This window comes from Eubalaena glacialis, chromosome 2 (genome assembly GCF_028564815.1).
Source record: "Eubalaena glacialis isolate mEubGla1 chromosome 2, mEubGla1.1.hap2.+ XY, whole genome shotgun sequence".
In the NCBI taxonomy this organism is placed as follows: domain Eukaryota; kingdom Metazoa; phylum Chordata; class Mammalia; order Artiodactyla; family Balaenidae; genus Eubalaena; species Eubalaena glacialis.
The window spans coordinates 83765432-83781381 of NC_083717.1; the positions used below are offsets into that span (position 1 = coordinate 83765432).

General features: G+C 37.4%; 1 protein-coding gene and 1 pseudogene across 1 annotated transcript in view; both read left to right on the forward strand.

Moving 5' to 3' along the window:
• DMXL2 (Dmx like 2) overlaps positions 1 to 15950 on the forward strand; it is a 146694-nt gene that overhangs the window by 68532 nt on the left and 62212 nt on the right. The window contains exons 14-16 of the mRNA XM_061180318.1: positions 8407 to 8496; positions 10863 to 10980; positions 15550 to 15669. Coding sequence (XP_061036301.1) covers positions 8407 to 8496; positions 10863 to 10980; positions 15550 to 15669 — 328 coding nt within the window. The remainder of the gene's footprint in view (positions 1 to 8406; positions 8497 to 10862; positions 10981 to 15549; positions 15670 to 15950) is intronic.
• Positions 3668 to 4211, forward strand: LOC133085186 (HUWE1-associated protein modifying stress responses 1-like; annotated as a pseudogene).

The following is a 15950-nucleotide window of genomic DNA, read 5'->3' on the forward strand; positions in this document are numbered from 1 at the left end:
GCATCTTCCCTCTTTTTTTCTTTTCAGCTGCAAGTTTGTTAATTTATTGATGTTTTTAAAGAACCAGCTATTTGTTTCATTGAACTCTTTGGTTTTGTTTTAATTTTCATTAGTATTTGCCCTATCTTTATTATTTTCTTCCTTACGCTTGATTTTTTTTGGTTTTCATTTACTAGGTTTCTTGAGATAGGAGCTTAGGTTCTGGTTTTTTTTTTTGGCTGAGCCGTGCAGCATGTGGGATCTTAGTTCCTGGACCAGGGATCAAACCCATGCCCCCTGTGGTGGAAGCGTGGACTCTTAACCACTGGACTGCCAGAGAAGTCCTAGGAGCTTAGATTCTTTTTTTTTTTTTTTCTTTTTTTTTTTTATTTATTTTATATAGCAGGTGGAGCTTAGATTCTTGATTTGAAACTGTTCTTATTTTCTTTTTTTTTTTTTTAGGAAAGAATTACTCTTTAATTAAGGCTTTCTTTATACCTATTAACATCAATTTTTTATAAATGTATTTTCAAAAACATTTTTAAATGTGTGCACAGTTTCAAAATTCAAACAGCATGTACTGTACTGTTATTAAAGAAAAACTCTGTATCACCTCCCACGCTTCACTGGAAACCCCTTTAAACCTTTTGTTTTTAATTCTTTTGATAAGTTACCACCATAATTCTAAATGATATGCTTAGATTTCAGTTTCTTAATTTACCAGCAGTGGAAATCAAGTCATTTCCATCTTCTTTGATAGACAGGGAATTCAACTCACATTCCACTTGTCTCTCTCTCTCCACTGAGTTTTGCTAGCTGTATTAGTGTGTGTGGTTTTTCTATTAGCTGCCTTTATACTTTTAAGTGATGTATACATAATCCTGTATTTTCATTCCGTCTTCTTTACACAGTATCTCTCTTATCATCCCAAAGTAAAACGAGGAAAGTTGCACCCCTGCACTCACCCTTCCCTCCTCCTGCCCTCAACTTGACTTCTGCCAACTGGAGCGTTACCTTTACAATGTCTTTTATGACATGCACGTTCTATTCTATAACTAAAATTAGGTCTTATGTTTTGATTATAAAAATTGAAACTAGTAACCATCTAATTATAATTATGTAAATGTGATCATTTCAACTATTTGTCACTGATTTGTCACAGATTCTCTCAAAGGAGAAAGTCCAAAGGGTTAAAGTCAAATGACCTCTCTTATATTCCATCAAGTGATCAGGCCACAGTTTTGCTTGTCTTGTATTTGAATCAAAACTTTCTTCTCTAATTTTTCAGTTGTTTTCTTGGCATTTCTAATTTCTTGGGCTTCTTTTTTCGTGTTGAGAGGAAAAAAAGAAACCTAAGTCTTCTTCCCCACTGGGCTAAGAGCTCCCAGCTTCTTAATTGTCCTGCCTGTTAAATCTTCCTCTTTCTGTTCTTGGAGGAATTCCTTTTAGGGTCTTTTGATCTGGTGTTTTAATTTGAGCTGTGTTTTTCGGGATGCTGCAGACGTGTCACCCTCTCCGTTTCACACCTAGAATTCCACCACTGTTTCCTGGACCATGAGCTGCTTCTCTCTCTCCTGTACTGTCGATAGAGTACCTCCTCAAATATTGTAAATTTTTTAAAAAGAAAGGTTGCCTGGTAGATAAGGATTCTGAAATCATTCTGAATCCAACATGGCTGGAAAAGTGTTTATTTTACCTTCATATTTATTTTTTAAAATATTTATTTGGCTGCCCCGGGTCTTCTTTGCAGCATACAGGCTCTTAGTTGCAGCATGTGGGATCTAGTTCCCTGAGCAGGGATCGAACCTGGGCTCCCTGCATTGGGAGCACAGAGTCTTAACCGCTGGACCACGAGGGAAGTCTCTTTCCCTTCATATTTAATTGATAAGTTTGGCTGGATATTAAATTCTAGATTTAAGATACTTTTTTTCCCCTCAGAAATTTAGAGACCATTATTTGTGTCCTCCAGTGTTTTGATAAGAAGTCTTATACCTATAATACTCTTATTCTTTGATTAGTAACCCCTCCCTCTCTCTCTCTTTCTCTTGATGCTTCTAGAACAGCAGTGTACCATAGAAATATAATGTGAGCCATACATGTAACTTAAAAGTTTTCTAGCAACCATTTAAAAGTGAAAAGAAAATGGTGAAATTAATTTTATAGCATATTTTCATTAATCCAATATATCCAAAATAGAATTTCAACATGTAGTGAATATTTTACATTATTATTTTTTTAAACACCTTTATTGGAGTATAATTGCTTTACAATGGTGTGTTAGTTTCTGCTTTATAACAAAGTGAATCAGCTATACATATACATATATCTCCATATCTCCTCCCTCTTGCGTCTCCCTGCCACCCTCCCTATCCCACCCCTCTAGGTGGACACAAAGCACCGAGCTGATCTCCCTGTGCTATGCAGCTTCTTCCCACTAGCTATCTATTTTACATTTGGTAGTGTATATATGTACATGCCACTCTATCGCTTCGTCCCAGCTTACCATTCCACCTAGCCATGTCCTCAAATCTATTCTCTACGTCTGTGTCTTTATTCCTGTCCTGTCCCTAGGTTCATTAGAACCATTTTTTTTTTTAGATTCCATATCTTTGTATTAGCATATGGTATTTGTTTTTCTCTTTCTGACTTACTTCACTCTGTATGACAGACTCTAGGTCCATCCACTCACTACAAATAACTCAATTTCATTTCTTTTTATGGCTGAGTAATATTCCATTGTATATATGTGCCACATCTTCTTTATCCATTCATCTGTTGATGGACACTTAGGTTACTTCCATGTCCTGGCTATTGTAAATAGAGCTGCAAGGAACATTGTGGTACCTGACTCTTTTTGAAGTCTGGTTTTCTCAGGGTACATGCCCAGTAGTGGGATTGCTGGGTCGTATGGTAGTTCTATTTTTAGTTTTTAAAGGAACCTCCATACTGTTCTCCATAGTGGCTGTATCAATTTACATTGCCACCAACAGTGCAAGAGAGTTCCCTTTTCTCCACACCCTGTCCAGCATTTATTGTTTGTAGATTTTTGATGATGGCCATTCTGATCCGTGTGAGGTGATACCTCATTGTAGTTTTGATTTGCATTTCTTTAATGATTAGTGATGTCTTATCCATATTTAGAAGTAGACTTGGGAACTTAAAAAAAAAGATAAGTCACAATGTTGCCCTGCAAAAAGAAGTTTTAGTAAGCTTAAGTTAAATTAAAACTATTTAAAGAACTACCATACGACCCAGCAATCCCACTACTGGGCATATACCCTGAGAAAACCATAATTCAAAAAGTCATGTAGTCTTTGGGGGTGGGCTCGGTGGCGCAGGCAGGGCTACGGGGAGCGGTCGGCAGTCTGAGGCGGTGGCGGCCATAGGGAGGCCGCGGCGCCATGGAGGGCGGTAGACGCTATCAGGCCGGCGAGGCGAGAGGCGGTGGCGTTCATCCGGTCCGCAGCAACCTTCTGCAGGGGCCGGGGGGTGGGGAGGACCGGGGCAGGGGTCATCCCGGGCAGCGCGGAGCGGCGGGGCGGGGCTCGCAGGCTGTCGGGGTGCAGAAGGCCTGGGCCGCTGCGAGGAGCTGCCGAAGGCCGCTGGGCCCCGCCGCCGGGCCGCTCGACGACCAAGCTCCTGCGGGGCCTCGCCTGAGGAGGACGCGGCCGCGGCGGCTGCGAGGCCACGGGAGGTCGCGGAGGATGGAGGAGTGGAAGGAGGAGGGCGAGGCCGAGATCCAGGAGCACGAGCGGCAGTGCCTGGCTGAGGACGAGCAGGACGAGCAGCTGCCCCCCGAGCTGCAGGAGGAGGCGGCGGCCGCCGCGCAGCCCGAGCACAAGCAGCAGAAGCTGTGACACCTGTCCCAGACCTCGGCCACCGCCGTGGCCATTCCCTTCCAAAACGCAGCCACCGCCGTCACCAGCCTCTACAAAGAAAGCGTGGATACCCATCAGGGAAGTTGTGACATTGGAATTCAGATTGGCTATCAGCGACGCAATAAGGATGTGTTGGCTTGGGTTAAAAAGCTCAGAAGAACTATTCGTAAAGAAGATTTGACCAGCTTCCTGTGTGGAAAAGTTCCTCCATCACGAAACTCTAGAGCTCCCCCAAGACTGACTGTAGTGTCCCCTAACCGAGCTACTTCAACGGAAACTAGCTCATCTGTAGAGACTGATTTGCAACCCTTCCGGGAAGCCATAGCCATAGCTCTGCATGGTAAAGCCGTTTAAACATGTTTCTTTGGGAAAATGGTTAAGAGTGTGCCTGTGGACCCAATTTCACATTTAGGTTTAGGTCCAGATATATTGTATGTTTTTTGTCTGTTCTAGTTACTACTTGCTCTGGAAATGTTTAAATAGAATGTAAGCTAAGAACTTATATGGGCAATTTTTGAGTGTTAGCCAGCCTATCCTAAAAAATGTTTTTAGAAAGTTAGTTTGAGCTGATTGGTGTTACCATAACAGCATTTTTTGCAACATTGATTAGAATTTATTGCTTTACACGCTTATGTTGTACATGTTTCCTTACTCTTCTGAGTCAAAGAGGAAGTTCTTGTGTCTTAAGAATTTTATTGCATTTATACTTACCTGGAGAGCCTAGTCAATGACAGGCAAGTAAGGCAGATAACTGTTGGGCTCGTTCTCATGGGAACTCCCTTTGATACCTTAGGTTATTGAGTGTGCCTATAGAACGTGAGCGTTGATGGCCCAAGAGGGAGTGGACAGATGTAAGAAAAATTAAATTGACTTTCCTTATGTCTGTTGTCCCGTAGGGCCTTGCTTTGATAGTCAGGACTGTTAGAGAACAGGTCCATCACCATCTCCCCAGGCCAGACCTGCCATAAAAAGGCATTTTGGCTGAGGGGTTTAAGTATTATTGGAGAAGGCTGGGGTATATAGTCAGTAAGTTTGTTGTTGCTTGTTCTCTATACAGGCTTCCAGATAGAACTGGGAGAGGTACTTATAGGACATTCAATACTGCTGTAAAAATAAAACAACAAAATAATAAGACTTGGTTGAAGCCAAGATGAAAACATGGATTGTGCAAGTGACTAAGCAGATAGAGTAATTAGTGAGTTAGGTCATGAGTCCTGTTAAAAGTTCACATTTATGAGCCATAGTGTAGGTCATCTAAAATAAAGTAACCTGGTAATAAAAACTGGGATATATACAAAGGGCTTCTATATCATCAAAGCTTTAATGCTTACAGAGATTCTTGTTCTCTTTGGCAAACATTGATTCTTTACCTAAAACCCCATTCAGAACATGGAGTTGGATAAAGTGTTTTTTTTTCCCTCTTGATTGTGAGATAGTTTACGATAAGTTAAAAACACAAAAACATTTTATTGCAAGAAAGTCCATGATGTGTGGACACAGTACTTAAGACTGCTTGCTGTTTCTAATATAGTGGAATAGTTGATGCCGTCAGAAAGTTTGAAACCCAGGCAAAATAGAGATTGATCTGTTTCTACTGAATCAGAGTTTCACATCTTTTACCATTAAGTTTGAAAAAAAATTACTAGAAGTGTACATAGTTTGTCAGATTAATTTTAGTGCATGGTAGTATTTGATGGAGTTGTGTTTTCCTTAAGCATTTTGATTTCCTTGTTAAAGTGTCTTCTGTATTATACTCTACTATAAAAGGTAGTTTTAAGAAACATAAATGCCACTCTTGTTATAACATCTTAAAAAAAAAAAAGAGTCATGCACCACAATGTTCATTGCAGCTCTATTTACAATAGCCAGGACATGGAAGCAACCTAAGTGTCCATCGACAGATGAATGGATAAAGAAGATGTGGCACATATATACAATGGAATATTACTCAGACATAAAAAGAAACGATATTGAGTTATTTGTAGTGAGGTGTATGGACCTAGAGTCCGTCATACAGAGTGAAGTAAGTCAGAAAGAGAAAAACAAATACCGTATGCTAACACATATATATGGAATCTAAAAAAAAAAAAAAAAGAGGTTCTGAAAAACCTAGGGGCAGGACAGGAATAAAGATGCAGATGTAGAGAATGGACTTGAGGACATGGGGAGGGGGAAGGGTAAGCTGGGAGGAAGTGAGAGAGTGGCATGGACATATATACACTGCCAAATGTAAAATAGATAGCTAGTGGGAAGCAGCTGCATAGCACAGGGAGAGCAGCTTGGTGCTTTGTGACCACCTAGAGGGGTGGGATAAGGAGGGTGGGAGGGAGACGCAAGAGGGAGGAGATATGGGGTTATATGTATACTTATAGCTGATTCACTTTGTTATACAGCAGAAACTAACACACCATTGTAAAGCAATTGTACTCCAATAAAAATGTTAATTAAAAAAAAAAAAACCTAAGATTGTCACTTGGTCAAGAGACGGTCAAACAAGGAAGTTGTCTATATTGAAAACAAGATAATCGAAGTAGATGAAAAAAAAATGTTTGCTTTCTTAAAGCTAGAAAAGTAAAATTATAATTTATCTTATTTTTGGTAAAAATAAACTTAAATTTAAAATAATATTGTGAGTTTTAATACACTTACTTTTCAATTTTTAAATATTTTTCAACCACTTTAATGTTCTGGAAAAAAAATAACCATTAAAAAATGCATAAAAACATGTCTGTGCAGTTTTACTTTTGCCTTAGGCTCCAGTATGGCTCATCAAGACACTGCTGGATCCTGTATTTAAGATTTTGCGGGACTTCCCTGGTGGTGTAGTGGTTAAGAATCTGCCTTCCAATGCAGGGGACACGGGTTCGACCCCTGGTTGGGGAACTAAGATCCCACATGCTGCAGGGCAAGTAAGCCCACGCGCCACAACTACTGAGCCCGTGCGCTTTGGAGCTCGCCCACTGCAACTAGAGAGAAGCCAGTGCGAGCAATGAAGAGCCTGTATACCGCAACTAAGACCCAACGCAGCCAAATAAATAAACAAATATTAAAAAAAAAAAAATTTTGCTATTTTGTTCATTATGATTTTTTACATTAATTTTTATTTAAAAATATTGCATTAAGATATTATTTATCTTGATTATTGAGCTTTTGGTGCCCCCTTTAAATTGAGGGTGAAGTTGAGCGGGATCCTGTAGTGTTGAATAAGGCATTCGGTATGTCCATTGGTTATAGCGCTGGCAGAATAATTGTGGGCAGGGAAGGCACATCCTTAGCTGGAATAGGTATTCCTGTGAGGGCATCTCGGCCTCGGCTATATGTTGGAAGCAGCTGAGGAGCTTGTAAAATGCCTGATGATCAGATTGTACCCCAGACCAGTACGTCAATGTATGAAAGTGGGATCTAAACATCAGTGATTATTAAAGCTCCCCAGGTTGTTCAGTGTGCACCCAAGGCTGAGAACCATTGATCTGCAGCAGTACTTCTTAAACTTCAGGATGCACATGAATCATCTGGAGAGCTTGTTAAAATGCAGATGTATTAGCTTTGGGGTCTGAGAGTCTGCATTTATGAAAAGCTGTTGCTGCTGGTCTAGTGACCACACTTTAAGTAGCAAAGATTCATGGTGTGTTAGAGAAATTCCGGTGTTTTAATCTCACCAACTGTAGGCCACAGTTGAGTCCAGGTTTCAAGTGGACAAACCCAGCAGACTGTTGGCACCACTTCCAGGTGTCTGAGCTAACATTTTAAATCCTGAATCTTGGGTGAATATACCCATAACAAATTCAGCCCTACCCAAGCACATATTTTGTCTTCCTTTGTCTAATAACCCTAAAATCTGTTCCCATTCATGCACTCTGGAATTCTGCTGATACAAATTGGAAAGATCCTATAACTCCGGTGTATATGCTGCTTTCCCATAGCCAACCTTGTACTTAGACTCCTAGGCTAAGCTGGGATCTTATTCCTCTTAGTGGCCTGAAGGTAGTAAATAGTGGAAGTGTTGCTGAGGAGAATGGGCATCTCAGTTTTTATGCTAGAGAAGGCTGCTTGGAAGGAGGGAGAAGGAAAACTGCTTTTTTCAGCAGAAAGGTTTTGGGGTTTGGGGATTCAAAGTTAGGCTTCCTCTTAGTTTACACATCCCCATCCCAAGACACAGAGTCCCACTTCTCAACCTTTGCCCTTATCTTCGATCTGGCAGGGTTGTACTTTTAAATGGCATTGCAGATCTGCAAACCATACACACAGGCATAGGGCTAGATCCTCAGCCAGATCTCTCATGGGGCATTAAGGTTGCTAAACGAAGACATGTTCAAAGAACTAGATGCCTTGAAGTTATATACTGTTTATGTAAACACTATAGATTTTTTTCCTTAGTTAATTTTTAAAATGAGAATGAGTAAAGAAAGTTGAAATATTTCTTTGAATGTATAAATTGCCATTTGTTAGTCAGTGAATATTTAGAAGGGCCTTTAATGTCCGAGATGCTGTGTCATATTGACAGTAGATTCATATGTTGTTGATCATTAACTTTTTTTTTTTTTCACAGAAACTTATTGGAGAAGTGTTTAATATTGTGAGCCAACAGTCTACTGCTCGACCTGGCTGCATTATTGAACTCAATGCAATAACCAACCAAGTAAAAACATGCTTGTGAATTGGTGATACTAACATACTTTGTCCCAGAGTGCTTAATATGCATAAAATACACAGTTGAACCTTGAACAACTTGGGGGTTAGGAACACTGACCCTTCTCACTATAGAAAATCCACGTATAACTGCTTTCTGCATCCTCAGTTCTGCATCTGCATATACAGTTAACTGCAGATTGAGTAGTCCTGTAATAATTACTACTGAAAAAAATTCCCATGTAAGGGGACCTGTGCAGTTCAAGAGTCAACTATATTTCATTTCAGAATAGTTCTCTTGTTTGATACTAAATATAGCCAACTTCTCTTGATTTCCTTAGTGAAAATCTCCAATGATTTACGAATTCTTCTTCTCCAGTTGAATTGTATCTGTAGCCTTATTTCCTGTTTAAAGGTCATTTGATTCAGTCAGGGAAGCCATGAAGGAAAATACAGTACAGCTGCATAGAGGCTTAGTTTGTGGTTTTTCTTTTTATATTGTTACTCATTTCAACTCAGTAGATGGTGACATCAGCTTTAAGAGTGTTTGCTTTGTTAGGCTGAGTATTAGATATTTTTATGAGATCCATTAAAATGAAGATAGAAGTAGGATAAAAGTATGCATTTACTTTCTAAGTACAGGTCTTTTGTGTAGGCACTGTTCTTTCCTAGCCCCTACCTAGAAAAGAAGGAGAACCCTTCCCTCTACAGGGAGTTTGTAAATCCCATTATAGCCCTCATATTTGTTTCTTCAGGATCATGTTTATGGACTGAAGGGGATAGAAGTAATATATTCATTCCAAATATGAAAAAAGGTTACTTTGATGAGGAAGTTACCAACTATTTTCAAACAAAGGAATGAAGAAAGAGCCGACCATATTTAAAAACAAATATAGTATTATGTCATTATTTTTCTATGATGCCTTGCACATTCTGTTGGGGAAAATGTAATAATTTCCACCAATGTAGAGAAATTACCACATCAGCTCTTGGCAACAGAAATGTGGCTGCCAGACTCAAATTACTAACGCCTCCTAGGAAACCCTTAACTTGTGATTTCCTTTTTTTCACTCCATAGGGATATGGGAGAAGAGTGTATTAGCTTCAACCCATAAATGTCTTAATTTTTAATGAACTGCGAGTTAAATTCATTTCCCCAGTGTAGCCCCTTCTCTACTCTGTACCATGGGATATTATTACAGACCTCTTTCACCTAGCATTTTGCTTTTTACTTCATACTTATTGAAGATTTTTCCCTTTCCATTTGTGGCTGTCTTTATCACAAGGGCTGGTAAACTGCAAGCACTGATAAATGGCTTAGGCTTATAAATCATTCTATGTTTGTTTCCAATGTGCTGTATGCTTTCTGTATCCATGAAAGCATCACCCTTCCCTTTTCTTTCATTTATTCTTCTTCCCTGGGGGAGGTGACCTTTTATGCTATGACTGTGAAGGGATTTTTTTATGTTTCTGTATGGAGAGACATAAAAATACCTTATAACTTTCATAAAAATTTTGTGGGTCAACCTAATGTCATAGTCATTTTATTTCCTTCTATCAATACTATGAAAGGAGGCTGATTTGCTTTATTCTCTAAGATTATAGCCTATCCATTCAGTGCCAAGATTATCATAGCTGCTTGCCTTCCTTGAAATCTGTGGGGCAGCCATCAAATTGTCTTGACCTACTTCCATAATAAGCTTTAGTCTGGATTTAGCCTTTCCTTGAATTTCAGTTCACTTTTGTGATTCTAAGTAGCTATTTGTGATTATCTTTACTCTTCTCCTCTGTGTGGTCCCAAACATGATTTTGTAGCATCAGCTGACTGTGATGTTTCATCTATTCTTTTAGAAATCTTAGTTACTTAAATGTAAATACATTTCTTCAGAGATGTGTCATTCCCACTGGCTGTTATAGGATCCTTCATAATTCCCACTAGACAGACTTATTGGAAGTACTTTGAGGACCTTTCTGGTTTTTTTTTTTTTTTGGTTCTCAAGTAGAATTAGAAAAAGAACCTATGGTAGTGTGCTTAATATGGTCTGCATGGCCACCTCCAGCCAGTCATGAGACCTGATATTTTTGAACTCAGAGTGGCCTAGATTACTTAACTTTTTTTTTTTTTTTTGAGATGCAAACCTGTTGATTTGTTTTTACTAGAGTTTCACAGTTCTGCTATTGACTATAGCATCTTTGAAAGTAATTTATCTAATGATTTTTTTCTCTTGCTTTTTCCATTCCAATTAGTCATTCTATAAAGAATAGAAATTGTTAGAGAGATTTTTTTCTTCTATTTTATATTAGGGTTCTTGGGGAGGTAGTGGGTGGAAGATACAGAATTTCAAAGATAAAACTGTACTTTTTTCATATTTGTAGTGTGGCTCAAATACACAGTTGCTTCATGTGTTTCAAGAAGACTTCATTAGAGGATATAAACCACATAAGGAAGATATGGAGAAAAAGGAAACAGAAATATTTTTTCAACCATCACAAGGTACTTTTAAAAAATAGTCTTGAGTTCTATACCTTAATCTTAGAAAACCTCCAAACTTTCATTGAGTGTGGATCTTTATATCAAAAGTCATCACTCATGATTTTTGGCAAATACACCAGTTCTATCAGAAATGCATTTTTGTAGGTGAAGAACACATGAGGGTAAAAATTATATTTTGAAAGACAGGTTCTCTGGTGACATAGCCTTTTGCCAAGAAATGTTATTTATGAAACCTAGTTTTATTGTTTAAAAACTTAACTTTAGTTGTTCAACTCCACAATTAAATTATTTTGATTGGTAGTAAGTATCCCTCTGGTATCTTAAGGAAGCCAATTAATATAAGTTTACTAAAGATTATTGATAAATATAGGAGGAAGATATTATGTTGTATGGTATACCAGGAAGCTTAGGTACGCTTAGGTATTATGTTGTATGGTATACCAGGAATTAAAGGTACCATCTCATAGTTTTCCTCTCTGAAGGGTTGTATTTCTTTCTTCTTCTTGTGAAAGAAAGTAGTTCTCCTAAGACCTTTCAAGAACAAACCGTATGATATTTAAACTTTATTATTTAGCTTAAAATATTCCTTTTAGAAGTTATACTTTGTAATTATAAAACTTTTATGTTCTATTTGAAAATGAAATTTGAAAATAGAACATACTGAGTAGAATACTTTCTGTTTGAAGGTAGGAAAGACATGTCCTACTTTAAGAATTCATTTTCTGTGATTAATAGTTTTTAGTTTACAAAGGGTTTCCAGATACTTTATCTCATTTGGTTATAGATTGTAAGTATCTAGAAGGACATATTTAATTTTCTTAGTATAGCTTTTATCACAGAATTATGTATAGTCATTTAAGGAAGGTATTTCTACTGAATTTGTACCGTTAATTTCGTTTTCTTTAGTGGAAAATCAGAATGAGTTCTGTCTTCTGTGAGGCTTAGCTCAAACATCTTTTCACCCCTCAGACTAATAATTTTTTCCCTTTCATGAATCTTTCTTCATAGATCAGAACTTTTCTTCTTTTTAAGTTATTCAGTTGTCACGTTCAGTTTTATTTCACTGTCACTATAGCATAACAGTACTGTATAGATTTAAAATGTGCTTTTCCATAGTATTCCACCTTTACTTGGGTTAAACTTTTTTATATGCTTTCCTGCAAATCTAACTATCAATTATCATGCTACTTCTGACAGGGAATACATGCCAACCTACTAGAAAACAATGCTTATATAAGGTTGGTATTTTTTAAATAATATTTTAAATTGGAAGACCTGCATTTAAAAATATTATTTTATTTCCCTCTTTTGAGAGAGAGATATATATATATATATATATATATTTTTTTTTTTTTTTTTTTTTTTTTTTTGGCTTGTGGGATCTTAGTTCCCCAACCAGGGATCGAACCTGGGCCCATGGCAGTGAAAGCACCAAGTCCTAACCACTGGACCGCCAGGGAATTCCCTTGATATTTCTTTTTCTTTTTTTTTTTTTCTTTTTGTTGGGGTATAGTTGCTTTACAATGTTGTGTTAGTTTCTGCTGTACAGCGAAGTGAATCAGCTATATGTATACATATATCCCCTCTTTTTTGGATTTCCTTCCCACTTAGGTCACCACAGAGCACTGAGTAGAGTTCCTTAGGCTATATAGCAGGTTCTCATTAGTTATCTATTTTATACATATTAGTGTATATATGTCAATCCCAGATATTTCTTTATGTCACTGTGAAATCAGGCCAAAAGATTTCCTGATGCTTTTCTTGGCTTTCCTTTAGTTTTTGTACAAAGTTTCTCTTGATTTTATAGCTGTTTTCTTAAGGGACTTGAAATGTGTATTTCTCCTCTTCCCTGACCCTGCTGTATTTTGTATTTTCTAAGTTTTAGTTAAAAATTAATTACTCTTTTAATTAAGAAAAATGCCAGTTACAGACAAAAGTAGAGTGCGTAGTTAAATGAACCTTCCTATGCCCATAACTTAGATTGATGATTTTAAGATTTTGTCACCTGCTTTATCTACCCTATTTTCTTTTCTTTTCCTTTTTTCCTGAAATATTTTAAAGCAAACTCAGCCATCATGTTGTTTTGCTCCTGTGTACTTTATGCATTTCTAAAAATGACTTTCTTACATGTGTGCTGTTATCACATTGATAAAATAACAAAATTTCTCAGAATTCTGTAATAACTAGTCCATATTTACTTCATTTAATTGTCTCAAAAAAAGTCAGGGTTATTTGTTCTTAATTTGTTTGGATCCGTATCCATATAGAGTCCACACACTGTGTTTCATTTTTTAAGAGTCTTTTAAGCTAAAGTAATCCCCCTTTATACTCTTATCATGCCACAGACTTGTTTTAGAGAAAGTTATTTTATAGGAATTTCTCTGACCAGTTACTTCATTTAAAATTTTTCCTGTAAAGTGCAAATTACCTCTGTAGACTTGATTTGATCCAGGTTCAACTTCCTAGGTGTTGCTTTGTTCATCATAGAAGGTCATAAGAAAGAACATGATGTTAGGATGTCTCGTTTTTAGTGATGCTAAGATTCAGAAAATTCACCTGGTGGCACCAGTGTAAAATTTGCCAGCAATCTATTATCTCATGGTTTCTTCCATTGATATTGTTGCTTTCCAATCAATTATTTCATTAAGGATTGCACAAGTGTGATTTTCTAGTTTTATCAGTTCTCATTTATTTATTAGCTGGAAAGCATTTGTAAGGAAAAGCTTTCCCTTATCAATGGCAGCTTTTTGGCTATTTTGAAATAGAGTTATTTTTAGGAAAGCGAGAGTAAGTGCTTAGTTCTTTCCCTTTAATTGATGATTTTGCTTAGTTCTTTCCCTTTAATTGATGATTTCAAAGGAGTTTGTGCCCAGGTTGCTGCCAGTCGTTACGGATGAATTTATTGTTGTTGTTGTCTTTCTTTTTATTTTGTGAATCATTATGAACCCATTTTAGAAAAACTACTGAAGAATAATACAAAGATATACTCATATCACTCATGAATTTTTATGTACTTAGCATATTTCAGTCAGTTTGCAGTCATAATTCTAATGCTTGCATTGTCCTGTATTAGGCTAGTGAAGACCCTTTCAAGTTGGTCCTGAGTCCTTTTGACACAACCTCATTATTTTTGATAGTTTGCTTTCTTTCAGGCACAGCAAGATATGCCAGGCTTATCTTGTAGATAGCCTTTGCAAGAATGGAGTCATCCCTCCAAACTGTTCCTTTCAATGGAGCATGGTATTTAGAGGCCACAATTTGAGTTTTAGCAGTGCTCATTGCCAATGAGTTGCCATTATGGGTTTTCATTTTTTTTCTCTTTTTTCTCCTTCCTTCCTTCCTTCCCTCCTCCCTCCCTCCACCCCTCCCTTCCTTCCTTCCTTTTTTATCAAATGAAAGAGTCTTTAAATTCTATATACTGCTTCACAATTTTCAAAAGTTTCACACCCATGATTTCATATAATGTATAGGTTTTCATTTTTAAAGAAAGTTTCTGTTGTCCTTTGTAGATCTCGTTTTCATATATGAAAAATGCAGTTGTCAGTAGGGAAAATTATGTTCACAAATAATGTCTTTTCATAAAAAATGCATAAAATTTCTAAAAAGTCTCTCCTGCACCACCATCATTGGCCCTCCACCCATGACTATTAATTTTTTAAAAAAATGCTATTTTACATATAGAAAAAGCAGGATACATGTTTACTTCATTCTTTCCATTTAATTGCCAATTTTCCAATTAAGGAGTTAGTGCCCCAGTTACTTCAGGGGGCATCCAGTGAGGCTGACTTGCTCCTGTTCTTTTTCTCCCTCTCTTGCTCTTGCATTCTCTCTCTGTGTCTTTCTCTTCCTTTCTCTCTTCCTTTCTGTTCTTCCTTCTGGTCCTCTTGTCCTTCCTTTCCTTTTTTTCTTATGTGCCCTCTCTCTTTTGGTATTCTTATGAACTCAGTGTGTTTTAATAAATTGTATTCATTTTTATTCTTTGATGCTCAAATTGTCCCATCTTTGACCAGTAGGTATCCCTTCATGTTGACTTTTGTACTTTTGTTGTAGCCCTGTTAGTCTTTGATAGCCACCTAACTTTTAGCACAAAAGTTATATAAAACTGCTTCTAGGGGCTTCCCTGGTGGCGCAGTGGTTGAGAGTCTGCCTGCTAATGCAGGGGGCATGGGTTCGAGCCCTGGTCTGGGAGGATCCCACATGCCGTGGAGCAGCTAAGCCCGTGAGCCACAACTACTGAGCCTGCGTGTCTGGAGCTTGTGCTCCGCAACAAGAGAGGCCACGATAGTGAGAGGCCCGCGCACCGCGATGAAGAGTGGCCCCCCGCTTGCCGCAACTGCAGAGAGCCCTCGCACAGAAACAAAGACCCAACACAGGCAAAAATAAATAAATAAAAATAAATTAAATAGTTTAGTCTCATAGTCACATACAAAAAAAACAAAACTGCTTCTATACATCTATTCTTCCCTTTCCTCCCAACTTCTGTACATATCAAGAGATTTTGTTTAAAATGCCTTTCTCTTAACCCTATAGAAACATGTTAACTTAAATATTCTTTTCCTTTAACAATAGGATACCGACCACCACCATTTTCAGAAAAGTTCTTTCTAGTAGTAATTGAAAAGGACAGCAATAATTGCTCTATTCTCCATATGTGGCACCTTCATCTTAAATCTGTACAGGCATGTTTAGGTAAGTAATTATATTACAGTTTTATGTAGAGAGGATATGAAATAAATTCATTTTACTGGATATGCTTTAGGTTGGTTAATTCTTTAAAATGAAGATCCAGTGAAATGTAAATTGAGTTGCTGAATTGAAGTATGTATAGGCCAAACTTTTAATTACAAGGCCATAAATCATTAATGAAACAGGTTAATCTAAAACCAGTCAACGGGCACATTAGACATATTGAAAAAAGAAGTTTGATTGATTTACTTTTTAATTAATATTTATTAAATGCCTATTATGAC